This window comes from Eptesicus fuscus, chromosome 14 (genome assembly GCF_027574615.1).
Source record: "Eptesicus fuscus isolate TK198812 chromosome 14, DD_ASM_mEF_20220401, whole genome shotgun sequence".
NCBI lineage: Eukaryota > Metazoa > Chordata > Mammalia > Chiroptera > Vespertilionidae > Eptesicus > Eptesicus fuscus.
In genome coordinates, this window is record NC_072486.1 from 76,506,005 (window position 1) to 76,531,575 (window position 25,571).

At 44.8% G+C, this 25,571-nt stretch overlaps 1 protein-coding gene across 2 annotated transcripts in view; it reads right to left on the minus strand.

The window, feature by feature from the left end:
- Window positions 1-13,137: 13,137 nt before the first annotated feature.
- Window positions 13,138-25,571, minus strand: part of BLVRA (biliverdin reductase A) — a 70,753-nt gene continuing 58,319 nt past the window's right edge. For both annotated transcript variants that reach the window (XM_054726370.1, XM_054726369.1), the window contains exons 8-9: window positions 16,819-16,990; window positions 13,138-13,496 (exon numbers count right to left, since the gene is read on the minus strand). In XM_054726370.1, coding sequence (XP_054582345.1) covers window positions 13,247-13,496; window positions 16,819-16,990 — 422 coding nt within the window. In that variant the 3' untranslated portion in view covers window positions 13,138-13,246. The remainder of the gene's footprint in view (window positions 13,497-16,818; window positions 16,991-25,571) is intronic.

Here is a 25,571-nt window from a genome sequence, read left to right on the forward strand (position 1 = left end):
CACCGACTCTCTTTGCTCCTCCTGGCTGAAGGGAGGTGCCAGCCACAACCTGACTTCTTCCCTCTGCCGCTGGGCTGAACCAGCAGTGAGCTTCAGGGAGTAGGGCTGTGTCCATGGCTCTTCTTCCCTCTCACCTCCTGGCTTGCTCCACTTGCCCACCTTTAGGTGTTTCAGTACGTGGATCTCTTAGACGTGTTTGTGCATTGAAGAGGGGATCCTTTGTTGAATTATAGCTGTTCAAATTGTTGAAACTTCAAGGGGAGAGACCAAGGGGAAGCAGGCCGAGGCCACTGATGACTAGAAGTTCTTTTTCATTTAAGATTTGTTTTCCAAGTAAGAGTTTTCTGTGCCTGCTTTTCTCCTGAAAAGTTTTCATCTAAAGAAGGAGGTAACTTGTGAAAGGAGTTTTTAGGAGTAAAATAGGCAGGTTTAGGGACTTTTAGAACTAAAAGTGTCCATGGGGGAGGACTGCAAAGCTGGAGGGCTGGGAGCTGCCAAAAGGCATGCATTCACAGAGAGAGAAAAGAGATGCCACAGGATAAAGGGGAGAGGAAGAAACCCACTTACAGAAGACAGGGGAGAGCCACAGGGAGTAGAAAAACAAGAGGGAGAAAGAGGAAAACAGATTTTCACAGGGAATAGACAATTCTCCCACAGGAGGGGGAGAAAAAGAGGGAGACCCCACATCAGGTTTGAGCTCTGAAGCTGCTATAGTGACCAATCAGAGGGGCTATCAGGACACAAAGAACTGCAGCCTTTATAAACCTCAGGAAAGAGGGACTTAGTGGGCTACCCCTTTGGAACCTCCTCCCCATGTGGGAGTCTGTGCTTGCTTCCCAATAAGTTTCCACCTTTTGTCTATGGCTTCATTCTTTGAATCCACCTGGACAGGAACCCGGGAAACCACCTTGGTATCCTGCCCAGAGGAAAACCACACGTTTTAGTTTGATTTCCGCGTTTCACTTGTATATTTTAAGGAACAGGGATTATTTTGCTTTGCTTGCTTTATGTGAAATCCTAAAACCTAACACGGTTATTTGAAAATACTGAGAGTTGGGAAGTGTTAGATCAGCCAAGGGTTCGTTTAATTTTAATGACTTTTAGTCCTAGTGCTAAATAGAATATATAAATGCTGTGAATCATCTTTAAACACAAAAACAAAACAAAAAGATTTCCTCTTTCTCTCCAATACCTAACTTTGGATTCCTTTCTTCCTTTCCATATAAGACAACTATTTCATCAATAACAATAGAAATGCTCTTTGCTCCTCCTGGCTGAAGGCAAGTGCCAGCCACACCTGATTTCTCCCCTCTGCGGCCTGGACTGTTGTCCATTGAATGTTACTGCATTCTAGGCACCGTGCTAAAACACTTCTCATAATGATTTCCTTCAACCTCACAAACACCTTTTATTGGTAGACATACTTTTATTGTATGAATGAGGAGACTAAGGCAATCAACTTACATAACTTGACAAAAATAACACAGCTATGGCTAAGAGTTAGTTTCTTAAACTCAGCTTTGAGGCAAATTTTATGTTGTGGGAACCCCCACCTGCCAGGAAGGGGAAGGTTTTACTCTTGGGTATAAAAACCTACATGCCCTTTAGAGAACTGCTTTGAGTATTTTGTCAAGGGGGTAAATACTTGTATACAAGCACATATTTCTAATTCATTTTTGGGAGGTTTTATGTTTCTAGATATTTATCCATTATTTTCTGTGTTGTGTAATTTGTTGGCAAATAATTGGGCATAGTACTTTTAAATGATCCTTTGTATTTCTGCGGCATGAGTTGTAATTCCTCCTCTTTTTAAAATTTTATTTATTGGGGTTCTCTCTTTTTTTCTTAATGAGTTTGGTTAAAGGTTTGTAAAATTCGTTTTTCTCTTCTAAGAACTAGCTCTTAATTTTAATGATTTTTCTATTATTTTAATTTTAGTCTCTATTTTGTTTATATATTTATTTATTGCACAGGGGTGTGTGTCCTTCAGCCCAGCCTGCACCCTCTCCAATCTGGGACCCCTTGAGGGATGTCCAACTGCCCGTTTAGGCCTGATCCTACCTGGATCCTACCTGGATCGGGCCTAAACGGACAGTCGGACATCCCTCTCACAATCCAGGACTGCTGGCTCCCAACTGCTTGCCTGCCTGCCTTCCTGATTGCCCCTAAAAGCTTCTGCCTGCCAGTGTGATCACCCCCTAACCACTCCCTTGCCAGCCTGATTGATGCCTAACTCCTCCCTTGCCAGCCTGTTTGCCCCTAAATGCCCTCCCCTGCAGGCCTGGTCACCCCTAACTGCCCTCCTGTGAAGGCTTGGTCCCCCCCCCCCACTGTTCTCCCCTGCAGGCCTGGTTCCCCCCGCAACTTCCCTTCTCTGCAGGACCGGTTGCCCCTAACTTCCCTCCTCTGCCAGCCTGGTCACCCCTAACTGCCCTCCCCTGCAGGCTTGATCACCTCCAACTGCCCTCTCTTGCAGGCCTGGTCCCTCCCAACTGCCCTCCCCTGCTGGTCTGATCACCCACAACTGCCCTCCCTTGCAGACCTGGTCTCTCCCAACTGCCCTTCCCTGCTGGCCATCTTGTGTTGGCCATCATGTGTCCACATGGGGGCAGCCATCTTGTGTGTTGGAGTGATAGTCAATTTGCATATTATTCTTTTATTAGATAGGATTAGATAGAATAGAGGCCTGGTGCATGGGTGGGGGCTGGCTGGTTTGCCCTGAAGGGTATCCCGGATCAGGGTGGGGGTTCCCTTGGGGTGTGGGGCGGCCTGGGCAAGGTGCCTGTGGTGGTTTGCAGGCTGGCCATGCCCCCCGGCAACCCAAGCGGAAGCCCTGGTATCTGGGATTTATTTATCTTCTATAATTGAAACTTTTTAAAAAAATGTATTTTATTGATTTTTTTACAGGGAGGAAGAGAGAGGGATAGAGAGTTAGAAACATTGATGAGAGAGAAACATTGATCAGCTGCCTCCTGCACACCTCCCACTGGGGATGTGCCCGCAACCAAGGTACATGCCCTTGACTGGAATCAAACCTGGGACCTTTCAGTCCGCACACTGATGCTCTATCCACTAAGCAAAACTGATTAGGGCTATAATTGAAACTTTGTAGCCTTGAGAGGAGCCAAGCCTCCTGCTTGCTCTGTGGCCACAGCCATTTTTGTTGGGATTTATTTATCTTCTATAATTGAAACTTTGTAGCCTTAAGTGGAGGCCAAGGCAGGCCAGGGCTGCGGAAACTGGGCTTCCTCCATCGCCAGGGGAAACTCAAGCCTCCTGCTCTCTCCAGCTCTGTGGCTGCGGCCATTTTTGTTGGGATGTATTTATCTTCTATAATTGAAACTTTGTAGCCTTAAGCGGAGGTCAAGGCAGGCCAGGGCAGGCGGAAAGCTTGGCTTCCTCCATTGCCGGAGAAACCCAAGCCTCCTGCTCTCTCCATTGCCACAGCCATCTTGGTTGGGTTAATTTGCATACTTGCTCCTGATTGGCTGATGCCTAGGTGCGCGAGGCCTCACCCGGATCCAGGGACACATGGCCTCACCCGGACCCGGGGGCGCGTGGCCTCTCCCAGACCCAGGGGCACGTAGACTCACCCGGACCTAGGTGCGCGAGGCCTCACCCGGATCCAGGGACCCATGGCCTCACCCGGACCCGGGGGCGCGTGGCCTCTCTCAGACCCAGGGGCACGTAGACTCACCCGGACCTAGGTGCGCGAGGCCTCACCTGGATCCAGGGACACATGGCCTCACCTGGACCCGGGGGCGCGTGGCCTCTCCCAGACCCAGGGGCACGTGGCCTCACCCGGGCCTAGGTGCGCGAGGCCTCACCCGGATCCAGAGACACATGGTCTCACCCGGACCCAGGGGCGCGTGGCCTCTCCCAGACCCAGGGGTGCGTGGCCTCACCCGGACCTAGGTGCGCGAGGCCTCACCCGGACCCGGGACCCAGCCTCACCCGGATCCAGGGACACATGGCCTCACCTGGACCCGGGGGCGCGTGGCCTCTCCCAGACCCAGGGGCACGTGGCCTCACCTGGACCTAGGTGCGCGAGGCCTCACCCGGACCCGGGACCCAGCCTTACCCGGATCCAGGGGCTCATGGCCTCACCCGGACCCGGGATCCAGCTTCACCCAGACCCAGGGGCACGAGGCCTCACCCGGACCCGGGACTCAGCCTTACCCGGATCCAGGGGCATATGGCCTCACCCGGACCCGGGATCCAGCTTCACCCAGACCCAGGGGCGCGAGGCCTCACCCGGACCCGGGGGCACGTGGCCTCACCCGGGCCCGGGACCCAGCCTCACCCGGATCCAGGGGCGTGTGGCCTCACCCGGATTCAGGGGCACACGGCCTCACCCGGATCCAGGGGTGCGTGGCCTCACCCGGGCCCGGGAACCAGCTTCACCCGGACCCAGGGATGCGTGGCCTCACCCGGATCCAGGGGCACACGGCCTCACCCGGACCTGGGATCCAGCTTCACCCGGACCCAGGGATGCGTGGCCTCACCTGGGCCCGGGACCCAGCCTCACCCGGATCCAGGGGCACACGGCCTCACCCGGACCCAGGGACGCGTGGCCTCACCTGGGCCCGGGACCCAGCCTCACCCGGATCCAGGGGCACACGGCCTCACCCGGATCTGGCATCCAGCTTTACCCGGACCCAGGGGCACATGGCCTCACCCGGACCCGGAATCCGGCTTCACTTGGACCCAGGGGCATGTGGCCTCACCCAGACCCAGGGACGTGAGGCCTCACCTAGACCCAGAGGTGTGTGACCACACCCGAGCCCAGAGGCGCGCAACCTCGCCCGCACCCGGGTCCCAGTGGGGTTTCGTCTTCTTGATCCCAATTCCTGTTGGTCAATTCCCTCTCAGCAATTCCTTCGGCCATTTTCCCAGAGCTCCAGGACGGCTGCCACAGAACTCGTTGGGCGGCGGGCTCGGCGAAGCTCCGGTGTGCCCAGTGCACGGCGGCGGGCTGGTCTGGTGTCGCTGCGTCGGCCCTTGGGTCTGCAGCGGTGGCCGGTCGCCGAGCGTGCGCACCTGGCCGCTTCCGGGGCATTGAGATTCTTGAAGGACTCGGAGGTCAGCAAGCGCGGAGTCTCCCACCCCATGTCTCCCAGGGGCTTGTCTGTCCGTGCTCGGCAGCCAGTGGAGCCGTCCCCTCAGCCGGAGACCACCGGGGGAACTGCGCCGAGCACGTTCCAGGCCGCCATTGTGTCGCCTGAGCCGTAGTTCTTAAAGTGTGGTCTTTGGGTCACCGGCATCAGCATCATCCCGCATACCCCTCTTTTATTCTAGTTGTAGAGCATCCGCTCAGCCAGCCCTCTGGTGGTTCTGGATGGTGTCTGCTCTGCTCTCCCGTCGTAGTCTCAAAGTTGTTGTGGTAGGCAACAATCAGGCTTCCGCCCTATGCCTCCATCTTGGTCCTCCTTTGTATAGTTAAGTCTTGATTGTTGTTGGTGTCACTGGGAGGAATTGTCCTCCAGGCCAATTGGCCGTGAGGGCCCTCTTTGTCTATAAAGGAAGAGTTGCTGTGCAGGAGACACGTTTATGGGCCGGGTCTTGGTGCAGCAACGCTTTGGCGCTCACTGAATCTGCCTGTTGAATGTGTCCCTTATGCACGTGGTTGAAATCTGGTGTCATTTCACACAGACCACTAGATGCCCTCGTTTCTGGGTCTCCAATGGAGTGTAGGTAAGCTACTGCCTGAGGCACTCAGCAGAGATTACAGCAAAAACTGTAGTTTCCTCCTCCTGTCTGAGTGGTCCTGGAGCAGTCCGACTAGAACCGCAGTTCATCTGGTCAAGCTGCCACAGGGCAGGCCACCCACATGCACAAGCCGTTGCTTGGAGCGCAGGTGCCTCTGCAAGACTTGCGGGGCGGGTTTTCAAAACGTGCGGGGCGGGTCCCAGGGCGGGGCGGGTCTCAGGGCGGGTCTCAGGGCGGGGCGGGGTCTCAGGGCGCCAACAGGCCATGGCGTGGCAAACCGCAATGGCTGCAAGTCTGCTTTTTCTGCTTTCCACGTTTCTAAGCCCCCTCGTTCCGCACTCCAGCGCAGCAAACACTGATTGCTGGGCGCACCTCCGCAAGAGTCCCGCCTCTCCCCGCAGGCGTCTGGGTCTCCCGCGCGTCCCCAGAAGCTGGATTTCAGGGTGATGGGGATCTAATCTCCCCTAGGGTTGGAACAAAAGCCGCACGTCCCTTCCGCCGCCACCAGCCCGGCCCACGCGCCTCCGCACCTCATCTCCTCTGATTTCGCTGGTTTCCTCTTCCCTCTTAGCTGTAAATCTACCATTCAGCCATCTCTCCTGTGGATCTGGGTGGCAGACGTTCTGTCCTCCAGTTGTGTTTTTGAAATTGCTGTGTGCGGCGCAGTTCGCAGTTCATTTGTTAAACTTTGCCGCCTTCTTGGTTCTCCTCTGTCAAAATGGCTAAAGGACTTGAATGTAAGATGGGAAATCCTAAGAATCCTCCAAATCGGTGTTGGCGGCCTCCGGGGCCCCGAGGATCTCTCTGGGCAGCTCGGCCAGGTCGGTGGTGCGGATGAGCCCCTCCTGCAGAAAGATGGTCCCTTCCTTCACCGAGAGCCGCTGCGCAGAGTCCGCGGCCGCCGCCACAGCAGCTGCCGCGGCGCCCACAAGCCCATGGCCCCGGCTGCGGTGCTGACTGAGAGGAGCAGCCGCCCGTCTGGGGAGACGCGAGCAGCAGTCGCCACCCTCACCAGTCCATGTTTTAGTTGTATTTCCGAAACTGCCATGCGAGGCAACAGATCAGCCTTTCACCTCCGCCGCCATCTTGCCTCAACCTTCGTGTTTTTGCTTTTATATGTCTCAAGATAATTTTGGATTTTCTGTTTTATGGCCTTTTTTTATTTATTGGTTGTTTGGTGCCATTTTGTTTAGTTTCCATGTGTTTGCGTTTTTTCCAGTTTTACACTTATAGTTGATTTCTAGTTTCACACCATTGTCAGAAAAAAAATGCATGATGTGATTTCTATCTTCTTTAATTTGAGACCTTTAGTGGCCTAATATGGGATAAGTTTTAGAGAATGTTTTATGTGCACCTACAAAGTGTATACTAGTATGCTTCATATTTTGGATAAAAGTTTTATTAATTTCCATTAAATCAAACTGATATGATGTGACATTTAAGTCCATTATTTCCTCATTAATTTTCTGTATAGATAATCTGCCTACTAACATTAATGATGTATTAAAGTCCTCTACTATTACTGTCCTATTGTTGATCTCTCTATTTATGTCCATTAATATTTGCCTTATATAGTTAGTCACTCCTAAGTTATGTGTGTAGATATTTATGATTATTAAATCCTCTTCTTTAATTGACACCTTTATCATTATGTAATGTCCTTTTTTGTCTATTTTTACAGATTTGCTTTAAAGTCTATTTTTTTCTGGTAAGTGTTGCTACCCCAGCTTTCTTTTTATTTCTATTTGCATGGAATTTTTTTTTTCATTATTTCACTTTCAGTCTTAGTGTGCCCTTCAACCTGAAATCTTTTGTGGGTAATATATATATATATGTGTGTATATATATATATATATATATATATATATATATATACTTTCAGCTACTTGTGTTTTGATTGGAGAATTTTATCCCTTATATTTAAAATAATTCTTAACAGGTGTGTATTCATTGCCATTTTTTTAAAATAAATTTTTGGTTATTTTTGCAGTTCCCTGTTTTTTCTTCTTCTCTGATCTGTTTCCTTTTGGTTTGCTGATTTTCTTTAATGTTTTGTTTGGATTCTTTTCTCATTTTTTTGGGTACTTTTTGTCTTTTTTTGGTTTGTATCAGTCTATTTTGAGCTGATAGTGAAATTCAAATGCATTCTAAAAGCACTACATTTTTACTTTCCTCCATACTTTTTTTTTAAAATATATTTTATTGATTTTTTACAGAGAGGAAGGGAGAGGGACAGAGAGTTAGAAACATCGATGAGAGAGAAACATCGATCAGCTGCCTCCTGCACACCCCGTACTGGGGATGTGCCTGCAACCAAGGTACATGCCCTTGACTGGAATTGAACCTGGGACCTTTCAGTCCGCAGACCGACGCTCTATCCACTGAGCCAAACCAGCTAGGGCTACTTTTTGTTTTTGATGTCATATTTTATATATATTTTGTTTTGTGTATCCCTTGTTTATTGTAGTAACAATTTTGCTACTTTTGTATTTTTCTTTCATATTAGCTTTTTAAGTAGCTGATTTACTGTGTTAATTCTATATTGCCTTTGCCTGTGAGATTTTTTTCTGTATTTTCGTATTTCTCAAAATAACATACTTTTCTGCATAAAGACCCTTCAATATTTCCTGTAAATCCAGTGTAATGATAATTAATTAATTAATTATGTCTAGCAAACTCTTTAGCTCCCTTTCAATTCGAAATGATGACCTTGCTGGTTATCATATTCTAGGTAGTAGGTTTTTTTCTTTCAGCAATTTATCCTGCCACTCTCTGATTACCTGTAAAGTTGGTGAAAAATCAGCTGATAGCCTTATGGGGTTTCTCTTGTATGTGAATAATTCTTTTTTTGTTGTTGTTGCTTTCAAAGATTGTATCCTTATTCTTAATTTTTGGTATTTTAATTGCAATATATATTGGTGGGGGCCTCTTTGAGTTCATATCGTTTAAAATTCTTTATGCTTACAGGACTTGAATGTCTATTTCCTTTTCTGTCATTATATTTAAAAGTATACTTTTGCCCCTTTTTCTCTCTTCTCTTTTTAGGATCCTTATAATGTGAATGTTATTGTGCTTGATGTTGTCCCAGAGGTTCCTTAAACTACCCTCATTTTTTAAAATTACTTTTCTATTTTTGTTGTTCTGATTGGCTGATTTCCACTAACCTGCCTTCCAAGTCACTAATCCATTATTTTTTATTAATGAACCTGCTGTCTATTCTTTCTAGTATATTTTTCATTTCAGTTATCATATTTTTCATCTGATTGGCTATTATATTTTCTCTTGGTTGAGGTTTTCTCTGATTTCCTCTACTTTATTTGCAAGTTTGTTGAGCATTTTTATGATTATTTCTTTGGATTCTTTATCTAGAAAATTACTTCTCTCCATTTCCTGTTTTGTTTCTGTGTGTGTGTTGTGTTTTTGTTTGTTAATCTTCATCAAGGCTATTTTTTCATTGATTTTTGGGGAGAGGGAAAGACAGAGAGAAACATTGATGTGAGAAAAGCACATTGATTGGTTGCCTCCTGCATGAGCCCCGACCAGGGCCAGGGCATAAGGTGCCTGCAACTAAGGTATGTGACCCTGACAGGAATCAAACCCGGGACCCTTTAGTCCACAGGCCGATACTCTATCCACTGAGTCAAACTGGCTAGGGCACTGTGTGTGTTTTTATTTTGTTGTTGTTGTTGTTTCTCCATTTGGGGCATATTTTTCTGTCTACTCATTTTGTTTGACTTTGTGTTTGTTCCTATGAGTTAAATGAAATAGCTATTTCTCCCAATGTTGACAAAGTGTTCTTCTGTAGTAGTGGCCTCTGTGTAGACTGTGTGCTGGGTGGTATTGGCAGGCAAGTTGGGAGTCAGGGCAGTGTGCACAGTGCCCAGGGTACCCCTCTCCAGGAGGAATACTACTATGTTTCCGGTAGGGCAGCCTCAAGTACAGGCATGTTTGGTAGCTCCCCGTTGTTCTGGCTGCCCATGGTCAGACAGGGGGTAGGGCAGGGCAGCCTGGTGTGTGGGCATTTCCATTCCCTGATGTTCCAGGAGGGGCCGCTTTTTTGGTGTGTGCCCCAGCACCCTGCCGGTTCCATTCTTAAGCTTGTTGCAGCCGCCTCGTTTACACAGTGGTGATACCTATTGATTTGATTGTCTCCCGTGGGACTGGGGTCTGTGCTGTGCAGGGCAGCTCCACGAGCACCCACGCACTGTGGCGCTTTGCCGGCTTCCTCTGAGTCCAGGTGGAGCTGTGCTTGTGTGTCTGTGTGAGGCCTGCACTGTTGATTTGTTGACTGCTGCTGGAGCCTGGTCTGGGCTGGGGAGCCTTGCGAGTGCCTGTGCTGTAGTGCACGCTAGTTGTGCTTTTTCACCAGCTGGCGCAGCACAGTGGGTGTGTGCAGCAGTGGCCTGGTGCACACCTGCCTCTGTACCCTGTTGGACACAGTGGCTTCAGCCCCCTATGGGGTGGACATGTGCATCTGCTATGGCACTCTTGTTATCGATGGAGCTCTTTTCAGGAGGGGTGGCTGGGGATGCACTGTGGTGCCCTCGCAGGCTGGCCAGAGCCCCTGAATAGAGAGAGATCCAAATCATGTTATCCAAGTGCAGGGAGAGTGCAAAGCATGGTGCTCACCAGGTCTTCTGCGCTTAGGGGTTTCCGCAGATTCTGGAGAGCTCCAATGGCTACTCAATCTTCTCTATGCTCTCTCTCTCTTTCTCTTTTGTGTGTGCATAAACTCTTCAGTTATCTCCCAGTAATAATTTCTCCAAATATAGATGTCTGTTTGGTGTGCTCATGGGAGGGGACAAACTCTACCTCCTTTTATGCCACCAGCCTGACCCTGCCTCTGAGATGAAGTTTTTTCTTTTTAAAGCTGATTGGGAAATGTAGCTGGCATCTACAGGCAAATGGGTTTGTTAATCGTCCCTGTCTTAGAGTAACTTAACTTTTCTTCAAAGCTTCAGGCCACCTCACCACATGGACAAGCAGAGTTCAAGTGTATAAAAATGGTCGCTGAACTTGTGCGTTTAGTCTCTTTGTCAGCTTTACCAGTTAGTTACTTCTGCCAGGGAGAAGTGGGTGAGGGGAAGAGAGGAGTTAAAGGCACTACTTTAAGTCACTTTCCTCTAGAGGACACTCCAACACTTACAAGCATTGGTACAGTCGAATAAAGGTGTTTGCTTTTTTTCCAAGTTGGACAGAAAGGCTACTTTGTTCTGAAACATTAGACCTCAAATCCCCATTTACTCACTAGGCCTTCCAAGGAAGTCAAGAGAGCCTTATGGCAAGGGAGAAAATGAAGGCCACAATCTTGTGGTACTTCGGGCCAATGATTGAGAGATACTTGTGGTGTCTTTACTTCTGTGACACCCTGGGGGAGACGCTGTAATTAGGGGGTGGGAGTGGCCTGTAGAGGAAGAAGCAGTTGGGAATTGCTGCCGTGGGGTATATCCAGCATGGCTCCAGCAGGCCCAAAAGCATTTGCACACAGAAAAGTAAGCAAGGCTGCCAGTCCATCGTCTCTCTAGGTTGTTTTTTCATCTTCCCTTCTTTGTCCCACTGCAGTTCTTTAAAATTTGTAAAATTAATGGATGTTTTCATTTTGTATCTTTTGACCAAATACAAAATAAGCTTGAGATAAGTAATTATCAGTATCAATTAGTAATCACATAGCCCATGACCAAAAAAAAAATAAAAAAATCTCTTCTTGACCCAGTTCCTCTAAACATTCTTCTCAGTTAGGCCTTGACCTTGGAACTTCCATGTCTGTTTTCATCACCTAATTTTAGTCAGCTTAGTAAAAATCCCCACCCTTAATATATGACTAAATTCTTCATCCCCACACCAGGTTTCTGATCAGGTTGACATGCCTTCTGTAAGGATCATGTCACGGTAGTTTAGCCAGAATCTTCCACTTACCCTTGATGTTTCCTCTTATTAATTCACATCTACTGACCCCTGCCCTGCTCCTTGGGTATAAATCCCCACTGGTCTATGCTATATTTGGAACTGAGTCCAGCTGTATACTGAGGTCTCTCTTCCTCTATTGCAATAGTCCTGAATAAAATCTGGTTATACAACTCTACTGTCCAGTTCTGGTTTTCTTTGAATACCCCACTTCCAATATCAAGTAGGGTTAATAATATTAAAACAGCAGTTATCAAGCCCAAATCGGAGAATATTTTGCACTACATTCTAATCATAAAATATTTAATATTTACCTAATACTAGATGCTGCACAGCATACAAAAATAAATACAATACAATATTCCCTGACCTTAAGGGACATTTGATGTATATAACCAAATGAGAAAATAAATTGACTAATATTTATTACAAATTATTTTATATGGCAAATGTAAGAATAACCATAAGGCTTTAAAATATTTAAATTAATATATTCATCTGCTTTATTTACCTTGATGTACAACGGTGATGGAATAATATAAACAGGTAAAAAAATAGAGTTTGCCTTCATCAATGACCTCATGGATTCGGAACTGGTTAATGGCAAGTGAGGAGGAGGCAAAAAAACAACAACAAAAAACAGAAGCAAGAAAGCTAACCCAGCTTTGAAGAAAATGCAATAGGACCTTCAATGAAACAAAAAAGCAGCTTCCTGAAACTTGATTCTTCTTCAAGTTCAGCAGTCTGACTGGACATCAGGGACAAGTCCAGACAGGGCAAAGGCTGAAAGCACAAACATATTGGTTGGCTCTCAACTGACCATGCCACTCCCCTATTAAATTACACCTTTCAGTGCTTCTGCATTGCCTGATAAATAACATGCCAGCTCCTTCCCCTGGCCGGCGGGGTCCTCCAGGATAGGACTAGCTCTCTGGGCCCCCCTCCCCCAGTAAGCTAGTGTTCCCATGGCACTCCCCAGGCTGCTTCTCACTCTCTTTCCTTATTGAGCTCTCTGCCAGGAAAGCCCTGCTCTCATCTTTACACAGCTGACTTATTCACGGTCAAAATCTCCCTGAACTCCTTTCCAGATGGCCAGGATATATCTTTTTTACTGAACCTACTACATTACAATGACCAGTTTATGTAACTGGTTCCTTTATGACACTGTGAGTTATTGGGGGTAGTAGCTACGTCTCATTCATTTTAAGAAAACGCGAACTTAGCATAGTCGACTAGTGAAAGTTTGTGAGAGAAAATAAAATTCCTTAAAGCAGAGACTAAGGCTCATGGGACTATTTTGAAGTGGTGGAGTGCCTGAGTGGGATTGAAAGCAAGAATTTCCAATATACTAACGGGAACAAACCTGGTCATCCCCTTCTAACAGGGTTGTTGGAAAAAGTAAATGAAATCAGGTATATAAAGCATCGGATCAGCTTAAGCAAGCTGAGTTCTTTCCTCATCCCCACTACACATGCCTCTACTCTCAATACCACGCCCAATACAACCAGTGACAATAAGCAAAACCTGTTTCCCCAAGATGTGTTTAATTGCAAGAATAGAGGTAAAACCAACTCTTGATAAAAATCAAACTATGGTTTCATGTTGGAAGAGCCCGCTGCTTTCTTTTTTTCTTTTAGCCACAGCATTTCTGGATTTCTTCCGCGAGCCACAAGCAGTGCAGGATGCGTTTCTTTTCGGCAGCCAGTTCCGCTTCTGAAATCTGGCCCAAGAGTTTCTGGACAAAGATAGTCTGATCTTTCAGAAAAATATTCTTATTATCTCCTACATTTGGCACATTCTCCAGGGACCCAGATTTGAAATGGAAGCTTAAATGTCGGTTTCGTTTTAGACCAGGCCCTTTCTCCTCAATCCATGTCAGCGGACTGCAAAAACAAAAGAACCCTGGTGTTAGCAAGTACACAGCAGCACCAGTGAATGCCTGCTGCCTCCTGGGAACAGGTCCTCATTTTGTAGCCACCTGCCCTGCAGCTGCTGCTCCCCGTGGTGGCTAAGGTGGCAACCCAACCTCCACCAGCCTCCCAAAGGTCATGGTTGATCATTTCCAACTTTAGTGCCAAACAGTCCTTTAATTTTGCCACAGACAGAGGAATTCATGCAATGCTTTTTGTGAACACCACTTGGTTATTCAGTTTTTACTCTGAGTCTTATAGGTCCCTCTAGGGGAGACAGATAGGAACGACAGGCAACACAGGAACCACCTGAGATTTTGTGAAAATTATTCCCATGCGTATGTGCGTTTTTACGGGAAAGTATTCCTTCATTACATTCTCAAAGAAGTCTATGACACCAGCACATGCCAGACAAAAACATGAGAGAATTCTAGCAATTGTACAACAGGGTTTCAAGTAATGATCCCAGTCTTGCTAGTTCTGTTGTGGCCTTTGAAGAGCATGCCTCCCCTTCTCCCCATCTCCTGCTGTGGTTCTGCTCCATGCGACTCTGCTGTTTGGAGAGAGCTGCAACTTAACAATCTGTGTCTGGAAACAACCGGCAGAGGCTCCTCATGTGCGTGACAAGGCCTGGAAAAATATCTACTTATAAAATCTGGCCTGCAGATTAAGAAAAGATTTGGGGGAGAAAGAGAAAAGTGGCTCACAGATCCCAAAGCATTCTTCCCAGGCAACGTCAGAAGCAAGAGCTGCACACACAGGATAAAAGGCTTTCCTCACACAGCACACTACCCCACAGGGTCTGTAAACCAAGCAGGGAGGGACCCATCTGCTTAAGGAACTGTAGTTCAGCAAGTTGTCTGTTCTGGAAGCCATTGACATGATCCATGTGTGAATCAACACTAACCCATAAATGTGATGTCCACATTCAGGTCAGGCAAAGACATTAGTAAACAGTAATTAAATTAAATTAGTAAACTTGTAAGGTGTTCAAATCTACCAACTAAACTTTTTTTTTGGTTATGACGCAAATGAAAAAAACACATAACATGATTATTATAAACTCTATAAAAAAGTTGGTATAAATTCTTCTAAAAAGTTAATTTTAGCCCAGCCGGTTTGGCTCAGTGAATAGAACGTCAGCCTGTGGACTGAAAGGTCCAAGGTCCGATTCTGTTCAAGGGCACATGCCTGGTTTGCTGGCTCGATCCCCAGTAGGGGGCATGCAGGAGGCAGCCAATCAAGGATTCTCTCTCATCATTGATATTTCTATCTCTCTCTCCCTCACCCTTCCTCTCTGAAATAAAAAAATATATATATTTTAAAAAACAGTTAATTTCATAGCTATTTTTTTAGAGTTTTGTTTTGTGTTTGCTTTATTGAGGTAGAGATGACAAGTAACATGATATTAGTGTCAGCCTATGGCTAGCTTTAAAACTCATGATACAGCCTTTACAAACATTCCAGTATGTGATGACAAAGATTAATATCAATGCTCCTTATTAACTGCTTTAACACCAGATAAAAACCACTTGAGATATTCCAAATATTCTAATCTACCTAAGACAATTTCTCAGATCCCTCCAAATAACATACAGCCTTACAATTTGAGGGAATACAAAATGTCAGGATGTTTCCTCCACTTCAACTTCCTAAGAGTAAAAATAAATATCGAGTGCACATCTTTACCTATGTTGTGGTGGTGATGGTGGTGAAATTAAAAATGCCATTTGTGAGGTGGAGAGAATTATATGAATTAAAAACTTACGGTATTTGCCATCTGCCCAACTTTCACCCAGTGCTTTGCAATGACAGTCAGCTCTTGTTTCTTGATTCCCACTCCACCACCGAGCACAGCACCTCCTCCTCTAAGCAGCACAATCTGACCTCTCCAGGTGCCCCTTCCCTGCACTCCTGTAGCACCCTGAGCTACCGTTAGCTCTGAACACAGGGGACAGCACCTGCCAGTGGATACGGCTGCAATTCCATGTGACCAGCATCAGACCAGGGCCACCCCTGCTATCACTCCACATGCTGTCCATCCAAGCTCTGCGTGTTTCACCATCATCTGTTACCTCTGCCTTTTCCTAGCAAAGAGGAGACTCCTCAAAATGAAGATCAGGTTTCACTCAGGAAATAAAATATTTTTCTCTTTTTTAAATACCCCAATGGTCTGTTTATTTTACTACCAAGAGACCCACCTACTTGGAAATACACATAGAAACTGTAAAACCTTCGCTGTTTTAAATATTTTACAGAGCTGAAATGCTTTTAAAGGAAATTTATAAATGTGTTTTTGTTGAAGAAGACTTGGTATGAGAAAGAATCAGAATATTTGGGGAACATTATGACAGTATGATGTGATGATAAAGGTAACCCAAATTTTGGACATGTGATAAGCAAGCAGGGTAACATGTTAATGGCAAGATCTAGGTGGTATTTGTAAGGGTGTTCATTGCAAAATTCTTTCAACCTCACCATATGTCTGAAACTTTTATAATAAAACTAGAGGCCTGGTGCATGAAAATTCATGAACTGGAGGGAGGTGGTCCAGGGAGGGGCCCAGCCTGCACCCTCTCACAGTCTGGGAGTCCTCAGGGGATATCCTACTGACGGTTTAGACCTGCTCCATGGGGAGCGGGCCTAAGCCGCAGTCTGGCCTCCCTCTGTGGGAGGCAACCGGGCCAGCCGATCAGGGAACAGCACCACCCCCATCACTCTGCCATTGCCACCCAGCCTCCCTCTGCGGGAGGCAAGGACAGGGGATCAGGGTATGGTGCTGTCCCCCCGCCACTGCCCCCCCCCCCCATTGACCCTCCACTGTCACTGGTTGCTGCCCCACTCCCCATCGCCATTCCTCCCTCTGCTCTCTGGCATGCGCCTTGGCTGGCCTGGCACCACCTGCTTGCTGGCCGTGCCCCCCACTGACTGGTCGTTCTGCCATTTCGTCGATTTGCATATTACACTTTTATTATATAGGATTTTGGGAAATATTCAGGCCACAGAAGCTACTAGGTCTGATATTGCTCACCTGTATGGCTCAGGCAACCTGCTCAAATTCTATAAGTCTGTTTACTTACTAGCCAAGGGTATCATGTTTGTCTTATTTACCTTTCAAGGCTTCTGTGAAGATGAAAAAGAGCAATATACGTGAAATCTTAGTAACTGTCCTGTTAGCAAAAGCAGGCAGCCCTTCTGGAGTTGGGGCTAAGGATGTAGGCCCCCCAGGCTCCCTCTGATGAACACAGGAGAACGTCCTTAAGTTTCCTTCTCTTCACGGTTTCTCACAACCTACCGTTTGTTCTCTGTCTCCAAGCACACAGTCATTTTCAGGTAATGATCTTCCTTTCGCTCTTCCAAAGTGGCAGACACCAGAGAAAGTTCCCCGAAGAGAGAGACGAGCCAGGTCAGGCGAGAAATGCCACTGAATGCAGGGAAACCGAACCGCTCTTTCTCCAATGGGCCAGCTGTGGGAATTACAAACACTGTGGGAAGTGGGAAGCAAAGGACTGACAGATGGAGAGCAGGGGCGGGACCCACGTGGGTAAGGCAGGGAGTAACCCATGTGACTGGTGATCAGGACAGCACAGCCTCGCCTTACCACATGGGTGTGCAGGATGGCGAATCATACTGATGAAAACTCAGGTGCTTGAATGTAAACCCTTTCATAAAACTGTCTCAATTTTTTCTTGTTTATTAAATTTGGTTTTGTTAGTATAATAAAACATGTTATTGGAACAGCAGTCCATCTAGTCCATGGGCTAATGAAAATGTTTCAGATTTCTAATATGTATGTGCACATATACACAGACACATATATACCATACATATGTATCCTCTTCAGTTAATGAGTTGAAGAAGTAAGAAACCAACATATTCAGCTCAAGTCTTATGTTCCTAAATATACACTCTCCTATCTGTATACATGGCAAGAAGGTAAAAGTTTCATGATAACTGTGAAGAACATTATAATACCCAGAAACTATGTCAACTTCAAGAAAATTGACACCGTGGTGTTTTCTTTATCTACTTTCCTGAACAAAATTATATTCAAAAGAGTATCTGTGTGATAAATCTACTCAAGATACAGCTCTTTTCCCCAGCCTAAATTTTAAACATAACCTAGATTTAGAAGACTTCATATCCATTACATTGCTCTATAAACCAAATATTTCTTATAATTTTGATCCAAAGATATATTATAAATAAAAGCAAACAGACTTCCCTTCACTATGCATTACTGCATCAAAATTACAACTAAATTATAGAAGACCCATCATTGAGAACCACCTGAAGAGTAGCTGAACAGAACGCCTAGAACTAAGGGTATAAAGAAGAAACCACCGGAGACTTGTGGGAGAGGCAGAGACATGGTCTGAAGAGGCCCCACATCCATGTTGTGGAGTTAAGAAATGAGAGGGATCTCTCAGCTGTGGAGAACCCCTGAGGAGCAAGCAGTCCCAGCCCCATACCAGGCTCCACAGCCTAAGGCTTCAGAGCCAGAAAACAAAGCCCCCACAACTTCTAACTGTGGGGGTGGCAGGTGAGTGAGATGAACGGCTGTTGGAGAACTATGCACAGACTCACTCACTTAAACGCAATTTGTTCTGATCTCCAGCACTGGGGCAGCAGCATGAAAAGTGCCAGGGTCATAAGGGGGGAGCTGGATTTACTAACTTTAGGGTGAGGGCTGGAGGGGCAGGGGTTAGGGCAGCTCAATATAAGGACAGAAGTGGACACCATTGTCCATTTGTTGAGTCCTCCCCACCACACCCAGCCTGAAGCTCAATGGGCACAATATCTAAGCTATCCACTAAACTACTTAACACCAATCACCCTTCCCTGGTGATTCCCCGAGTCCTGACTGACCAAAATCATGCTCCTGCCCCAAACTCTTTCCCAAACAGACTGTCTATCTCAGGTCGCAGTGTGCATGTTCCTGAAATATCTCTAAAGTTCAAAAATATCAAACAAGTCGCATCTGGCCCCAGCAGGCCCGCTACCACTTGCTAAGCTGCCTTAAGCAAGAAACTAGTGGACGCTGGATCAGTTCTCTACTTAGCCTCTCCCAGGTACCTCCAAGCCAAGCACAGGTGGCAACCCTCTGCAGATCACTTTGTACCTCCTACCAGGTAGCCCTGGGCAGGACACAGGCAGTGGCTGACCTTGGACCGAACCAGAGCACCACCCCGCCCCCTGATCTCCCACCCAAAGGCCCGAGAAGCAATATACCTGGTGGTTAGATTCAGAACAAAACAGAGGACCACCCAACCAGCCCCACAAATGACAAACCCAAAAGGCAGGCTCAGCAGGCAGCAGAGCCCCGCTAAAGCAAATTGCACTCCACAGGCCAGCCCCTGCACAACAGCTCATCTGCTGTAGTCACAGACATTCCTCACAGCCTGTCAGTCTAAGGGTCAACCCCTCCCACTGACATCACAACAGCAATAAAGACTCAACTACAACAGAGGGCACACACAACCCACACAAAGGAAAGACCTAGAGAGACCAACCAGGTGACAGGGAGACTGTACCACTGGGCCCTACAGGACACGTACCACATAAGGCCATTCTTCTAAGAACAGGAAATGTAGCAGATCAACCTAATACATAGAAACAAACACAGAGAGGCAGCATAAATGAGGAGACAAAGAACTATGCCCCAAATGGAAAAAAACCTCCAGAAAAAGAGCTTAACGAAATGGAGACAAGCAATCAAACAGGTGCAGAGTTCAAAACACCGGTTATAAGGATGCTCAGTGAACTTAGGGGAAGAGAGATGAACCCACTGAGAACTTCAACAGAGAATGAACATTAAAATGAAAATAGAAAAACGAGCCAATGTGTAATGAAGAACACAATAACTGAAATGAAGAACACGAATCAACAGTAGACCAAATGAAGCAGAAATTCAAATCAGCTTAGAAAGACAAAGAAAAAACATCCAATCTGAACAGCAAAAAGAAAAGAGAATCAAATAAATAAGGACAGATTAAGAAACTTCTAGGACAACATCAAGCATACCAACATTTGTATCACAGAGATACTAGAAAGAGAAGAAAGACATCAAAACCTATTTGGAAAAATAATAATGGAAAATTTTTCTAATCTGGTGAAGGAAATACACATACAATTTCAGGGAGCACAGAGTGTCCCAAAATCCTAAACAACTCAGACCAACACAAATCATAATTAAAATGCCTAAAGTTAAAGATAAAAGAGAATCTTAAAAGCAGCAGAGCAAAGCAGTTATGTACAAGGAAGCTCCAATAAAATGTCAGCTTATTTCTCAACAAAAAATTTGCAGACCTGAAAAGATTGGCACAAAATAACCAAAGTAAAAACAACAACAACAAAGACCTACAATGAAGGCTATTCTACCAAGCAAGACTATGATTTAGATTTGAAGATGAGATAAAGAGCTACACAGACAAGAAAGTTATTTTTAAAAGTTCACTGCCACATAACCGGTATTACAAAACATGTTAAAGGGACATATTTAAAAAGAAGGAATAAAATGTCAAAAAAAATTCAAGAGGAGAGAACACTTCCAAGCTCTTTTTAGAAGGCCAGCATTAACCTAATTCCAACACCAGATAAAAATACTACAAAGGAAGAAAATTATAGGCCAATATCCCTAATGCACAAAGATGCTAAAATCCTCAAGAAAATAATAGTAAATCAAATCTAGCAATACATTTAAAAGATCATACATCATGACCAAGCAGTATTTATTCCATAGATGCAAAGATGGTGCAATATTGCCAAATCAATAAATGTGATATGTCACATATACAAAATGAAGGATAAATATCACATGATCTTATCAATAGATGCAGAAAAAGCATTCAACAAAATCCAACAACTATTTATGATTTTTTAAAAATCTCAGCAAAGTGGGGATGGAGAGATACATCAACATAATGAAGGTCATATATCACAAACCTACAGCCGACATCATACGCAATTGGCAAAAACTACAAGTGTTTCTGTTAAGATCAGGAACAAGACAGGAATGTCTACTATCACCACTTTTATTCAGCATAGTATTGGAAGTCTTAGCCACAGCATTCCAGCAAGAAGAAAAAAATAAAGGCATTTAAATTGGAAAGGAGAAAGTAAAAGGGTAATTATTTGCAGATGATATGATATTGTACATAGAAAACCGTAAACACTCCACCAAAAAAACTATTAGATCTAAAAAATGTGTTCAGCAAAATAGCAGGTTACAAAATTAATATCCAGAAATCAATGACATTTTATATACTAATAATGAACCCTCAGAATGAGATACTAAAAATAATAATCTATTTTACTGTTGCAGCAAAGAATAATAAGATACCTAGGAATAAACTTAATCAAGGAGGTAAAAGACCTGTCCTTGGAAAACCATAGGATATTGAAGAAAGAAAGAGAGGGTGGGAAGAAAACCAAGATGGCGGAAAAGGTAAACAACTAAACTGCCGCCTCGCACAACTATTTCAAAACTACAACTAAAAGACAAAACGTCTACCACCCAGAACCACGGGAAAGCTGGCTGAGTGGAAGTTTTACAACTAAGAAGGAAAGAGAAAGGAGCACAAACGCTGAAAAGCTAAGGTATGGAGGCACGCGAATCGGGCTGGTGGCAGGCGACTGGGCGCGTGGCTTTTTTTCAACCCGAAGGGAGACAAGCTCCTGATCACTCTGAAATCCAGTTTCTGGGGACACACGGGGGACCCAGACGCCTACAGGGAGAAGATGGACTGTAGGCCATCGGGTCGGAAAGTGAGAGTGACTTTTTTGCAGAAGTGCGCCCAGCAATCATTGTTTACTGCGCTGGAGCGAGGGACGTGGGGACTTGGAAACGCGGAAAGGCAGAGACGGCTGACGGCAGCCATTGCCGTTTGCCACGCCCTAGCCTAGTGATGCCCTGAGACCCCGCCCTGCACATTCTACAAACCCGCCCAGGCTCCACACAGTGGCTTTTGCATATAAATGGCCTGTTCTGTGGAAGCTTAACCAAATAAACTGCAGCTCCAGTCAGACTGCTCCAAAACCGCCAAACCCCAAGCAAAGAAGAGAAAACTGTAGTTCTTGCTGTAGCTCCTGCTGGGTGGCCTCAGACAGTAGCTGACCTGCACCCCGTTGGAGATCCAGACACTAGTGTATCTAGTGCTCAGTATGAGATGACACCAGATTTCAACTACTCTCATAAGGGACACATTCAAGAGCAGACTCAGTGAGCACCAAAGCCCTACTGGAACAAGTCCTGCCCCATAAACGTGTCTCCAGCACAGCAATTCTTCCGTTATAGACACAGCGGGTCCTCACAGCCAATTGGCCTGGAGGTCAATTCCTCCCAGTGACACCAACAACTATCAAGACTTAACGACAACAAGGCTGTAGACACAGGCCACAAAGGGGTGCACCAAGAGTGTCCACCTCAGGTAACTGGGAGGCTGACCCATTGAACCAATAGGACAACTAGTACACAAAGCTACCCTACCAACTCAGGGAAGCAGCGAAAATGAGGAGACAAGGAAACAGATCACAAACGAAAGAAATGGAGGAGAACAAATGACTGGACATAGAGTTCAAAACTACGGTTATAAGGTTTTTCAAGAATTTCCTAGAAAAGGCTGATAAATTTAATGAGACCCTCGAGGATATGAAAAAGGACCAACTAGAAATTAAACATACACTGACTGAAATAAAAAATATTACACAGAGACCCAACAACAGACTAGAGGAATGCAAGAATCAAGTCAAAGATTTGGAATATAAAGAGGCAAAGGACACTCTTCCAGAGAAGCAAGAAGAGAAGTGAATTCAGAAAGTTGAAGATAGTGTAAGAAGCCTCTGGGACAACTTCAAGCGTACCAACATCAGAATTATGGGGGTGCCAGAAGAAGAGAGAGAGCAAGACACTGAAAACCTATTTGAAGAAATAATGACTGAAAACTGGTGAAAGAAATAGACTTACAAGTCCAGGAAGTGCACAGAACCCCAAACAAGAGGAATCCAAAGAGGACCACACCAAGACACATCATAATTAAAATGCCAAGGGCAAAAGACAAAGAGAGAATCTTACAAGCAGCAAGAGGAAAACAGTTAGCTACCTACAAGGGAGCACCCATACGATTATCAGCTGATTTCTCAACAGAAACTATGCAGGCCAGACGGAAGTGGCAAGAAATATTCAAAGTGATGAATAGCAAGAACCCACAACCAAGGCTACTCTACCCAGCAAAGTTATCATTCAGGATTGAAGGGAAGATAAAAGGCTTCACAGATAAGAAAAAGCTAAAGGAGTTCATCACCACCAAACCAGTATTATATGAAATGCTGAAAGGTATTCTTTAAAAAGAGGAAAAAGAAGAAAAAAAGTAAAGATAAAAATTATGAACAACAAATACATATCTATGAACAAGTGAATCTAAAAGTCAAGTGAATTAAAAATCTGAGGAACAGAATAAACCGGTGAATATAATAGAATCAGGGGCATAGAATGGGAGTGGATTGATAATTCTCAGGGGGAAAGGGTTGTGTGTGGGGGGGGGGGTATGGGAAGATCCTGGACAAAAATCATACACCTATGGATGAGGACAGCGGGGATGGGGTGGGGGAGGTAAGGGCAGAGGGTCGGGTGGGAGTCGGGTGGAGGGGAGATATGGGGGGGGGGGAAGGAGAAACAATTGTAATAATCTGAACAATAAAGATTTATTAAATTTAAAAAAAAGAAAGAGAGGGTGATGCAAACAAACAGTAGCATATACTATGTTCATGGATTGGAAGAATTAACATAGTTAAATAGCCATACTACCCAAAGCAATGTATAGATTCAATGAAATTCCTATTAAATTTCACAGATCTAGAACAAACTCTCCAAAAATTTATATGGGACCAAAAAAACCCAAACAAATAAATAAAAAAAAAACCTGAATAGCCTCAGCAATCTTGAACAAGAAGAACAAAGTTGTAGGGATCACAATACTGGATATCAAAGTATTCTACAAAGCCATTAACAATCAAAACAGCTTGGTACTGGCACAGAACAAGCATGCTGATCAATGGAACAGACCAGAGACCCCTAGAAATCAACCCATGCCATCATGGTCAGTTAATATTTAACAAAGGAGGCAAGAGCATACAATGGAGTAAAGACAGTAAAATGGTGATAGGAAAACTGGATAGGTACAAGCAAAAAAAAACTACTTACACCACACACACAAAAATACATAAAAAAATCTCAAAGAAAACATAGGCAGTAAATTCCCAGACATCTCTTGTACCAATATGTCTGCTGACACATCTCCTAGGGCAAGAGAAACAAAAGGAAAAATAAAGAAATGAGACTACATCAAATAAAAAGCTTCTGAACAGCAAAAGAAACCATCAACAAAATGAAAAGAGAACTCACTGTATGAGAAAACATATTCACAAATGATACATCAGATAAGGGGTTCATTTCCAAAATATATAAAGAACTCATACAACTTAACACCAGGAATATAAACAAAACAATTTAAAAATGGGCAAAGGACCTGAATAGACATTTCTCCAAAGAGGATATACAGATGACCAGTACACATGAAAAAAAATGCTCAAAGTCACTAATCATCAAGAGATACAAATTAAAACCACAATAAGGTATTGCCTCACACCTGTCAGAATGGCTTCTATCAATAAATCAACAACCAACATGTGCTGAGGAGGACTGGAGAAAAGGAAACCCTGGTGCACTGCTGGTGGCCATGCAGTCTGGTGCAGCCACTGTGGAAAACAGTAGGGATTTTCCTCAAAAGGTTAAAAATGGAACTTGCTTTTGATCCAGTGATCCCACTTCTGGGAATATATCCGAAGAATCCCAAAACATCAATCAGAAAGAACATATGCACCACAATATTCATAGTAATGTTATTTACAATAGTCAAGGTCTGGAAATAGCCCAAGTGCTCTTCAGTAGATGAGTGGATAAAAAGGCCATGGTACATTTACACCATGGAATAGTACATGGCCGTAAAAAGAAGGAACTGTTATCCTTTGTGTCAGCATGCATGGACCTCGAGATTATTATGCTAGAGGAAATCAGCCAATCAGAGAAAAAGAAATACCATATGGTCTCTTAAACGTGAAATCTAATTAACAAACTGATGAACAAAATAGATCCAGAGACATGTGTACATGGAATAGACTGACAGATCTGACATGGGAGGGGGTGGACTCAATAAAAGAAGCTGAGGAGATCAGCCGAAGAACATATGTGCACAGCCCATGGGCACAGACAACAGTTTGATGAAGGCAAGGGGGGTGAGGTATGGGTGAGTTGGGCAATGGGTGGTTAAATTGGGGACATCTGTAATAATTTCAGTAATAAAAAATAAAAACATGTTACATGGACAATATGAATCCCCCATGCTCTGGCTACACTGGGAAAATGATGTGTTACTGTTATTTGAAATAATATTCAAATTATGAAATAGTATCTTAGAACAAGATACCAATAGAAAACTTAGAACTACTATGTACATATTATTAAAAGTATTTTATTTTTAAAATTAAAAAAGATAATAATCATCCTTTGCTAATTCCCCCCAAAAAAAGAACAGTCGCACTAATGATGTTTCTAACAATACAACTTGCAAGTGTATTGTGAGTACTGTTAATTCAGTAAATGAAAGCGATATAAATTCTGAAATTCACAAAATGTTTAAGAACACTTGTTATAGCCCCACTGGGTTTGGCTTAGTGAATAGAGTGTAGGTCTGCACACTGAAGAGTCCTGGGTTTGATTCTGGTCAAGGGAATGTACCTAGGTTGCAGGTTCGATCCCCGGCTCTTCCCGGAGCAACCAATCGATGTGTCTCTCTCACATGGATGTTTCTATTTGTCCCCCCGCCCGCCCCCACCTTCCACTCTCTCTAAACATCAATGGAAAAGTATCCTCGGGTGAGGGTTAACAAACAACAAAAAACAACACGGTATAAAGATTCTTCTAAGAATGCTACATGCAAACTGTTTGAGAACAGTCTTAAAGTCAAGAATGAAAGTGACCCTCATTCTGTA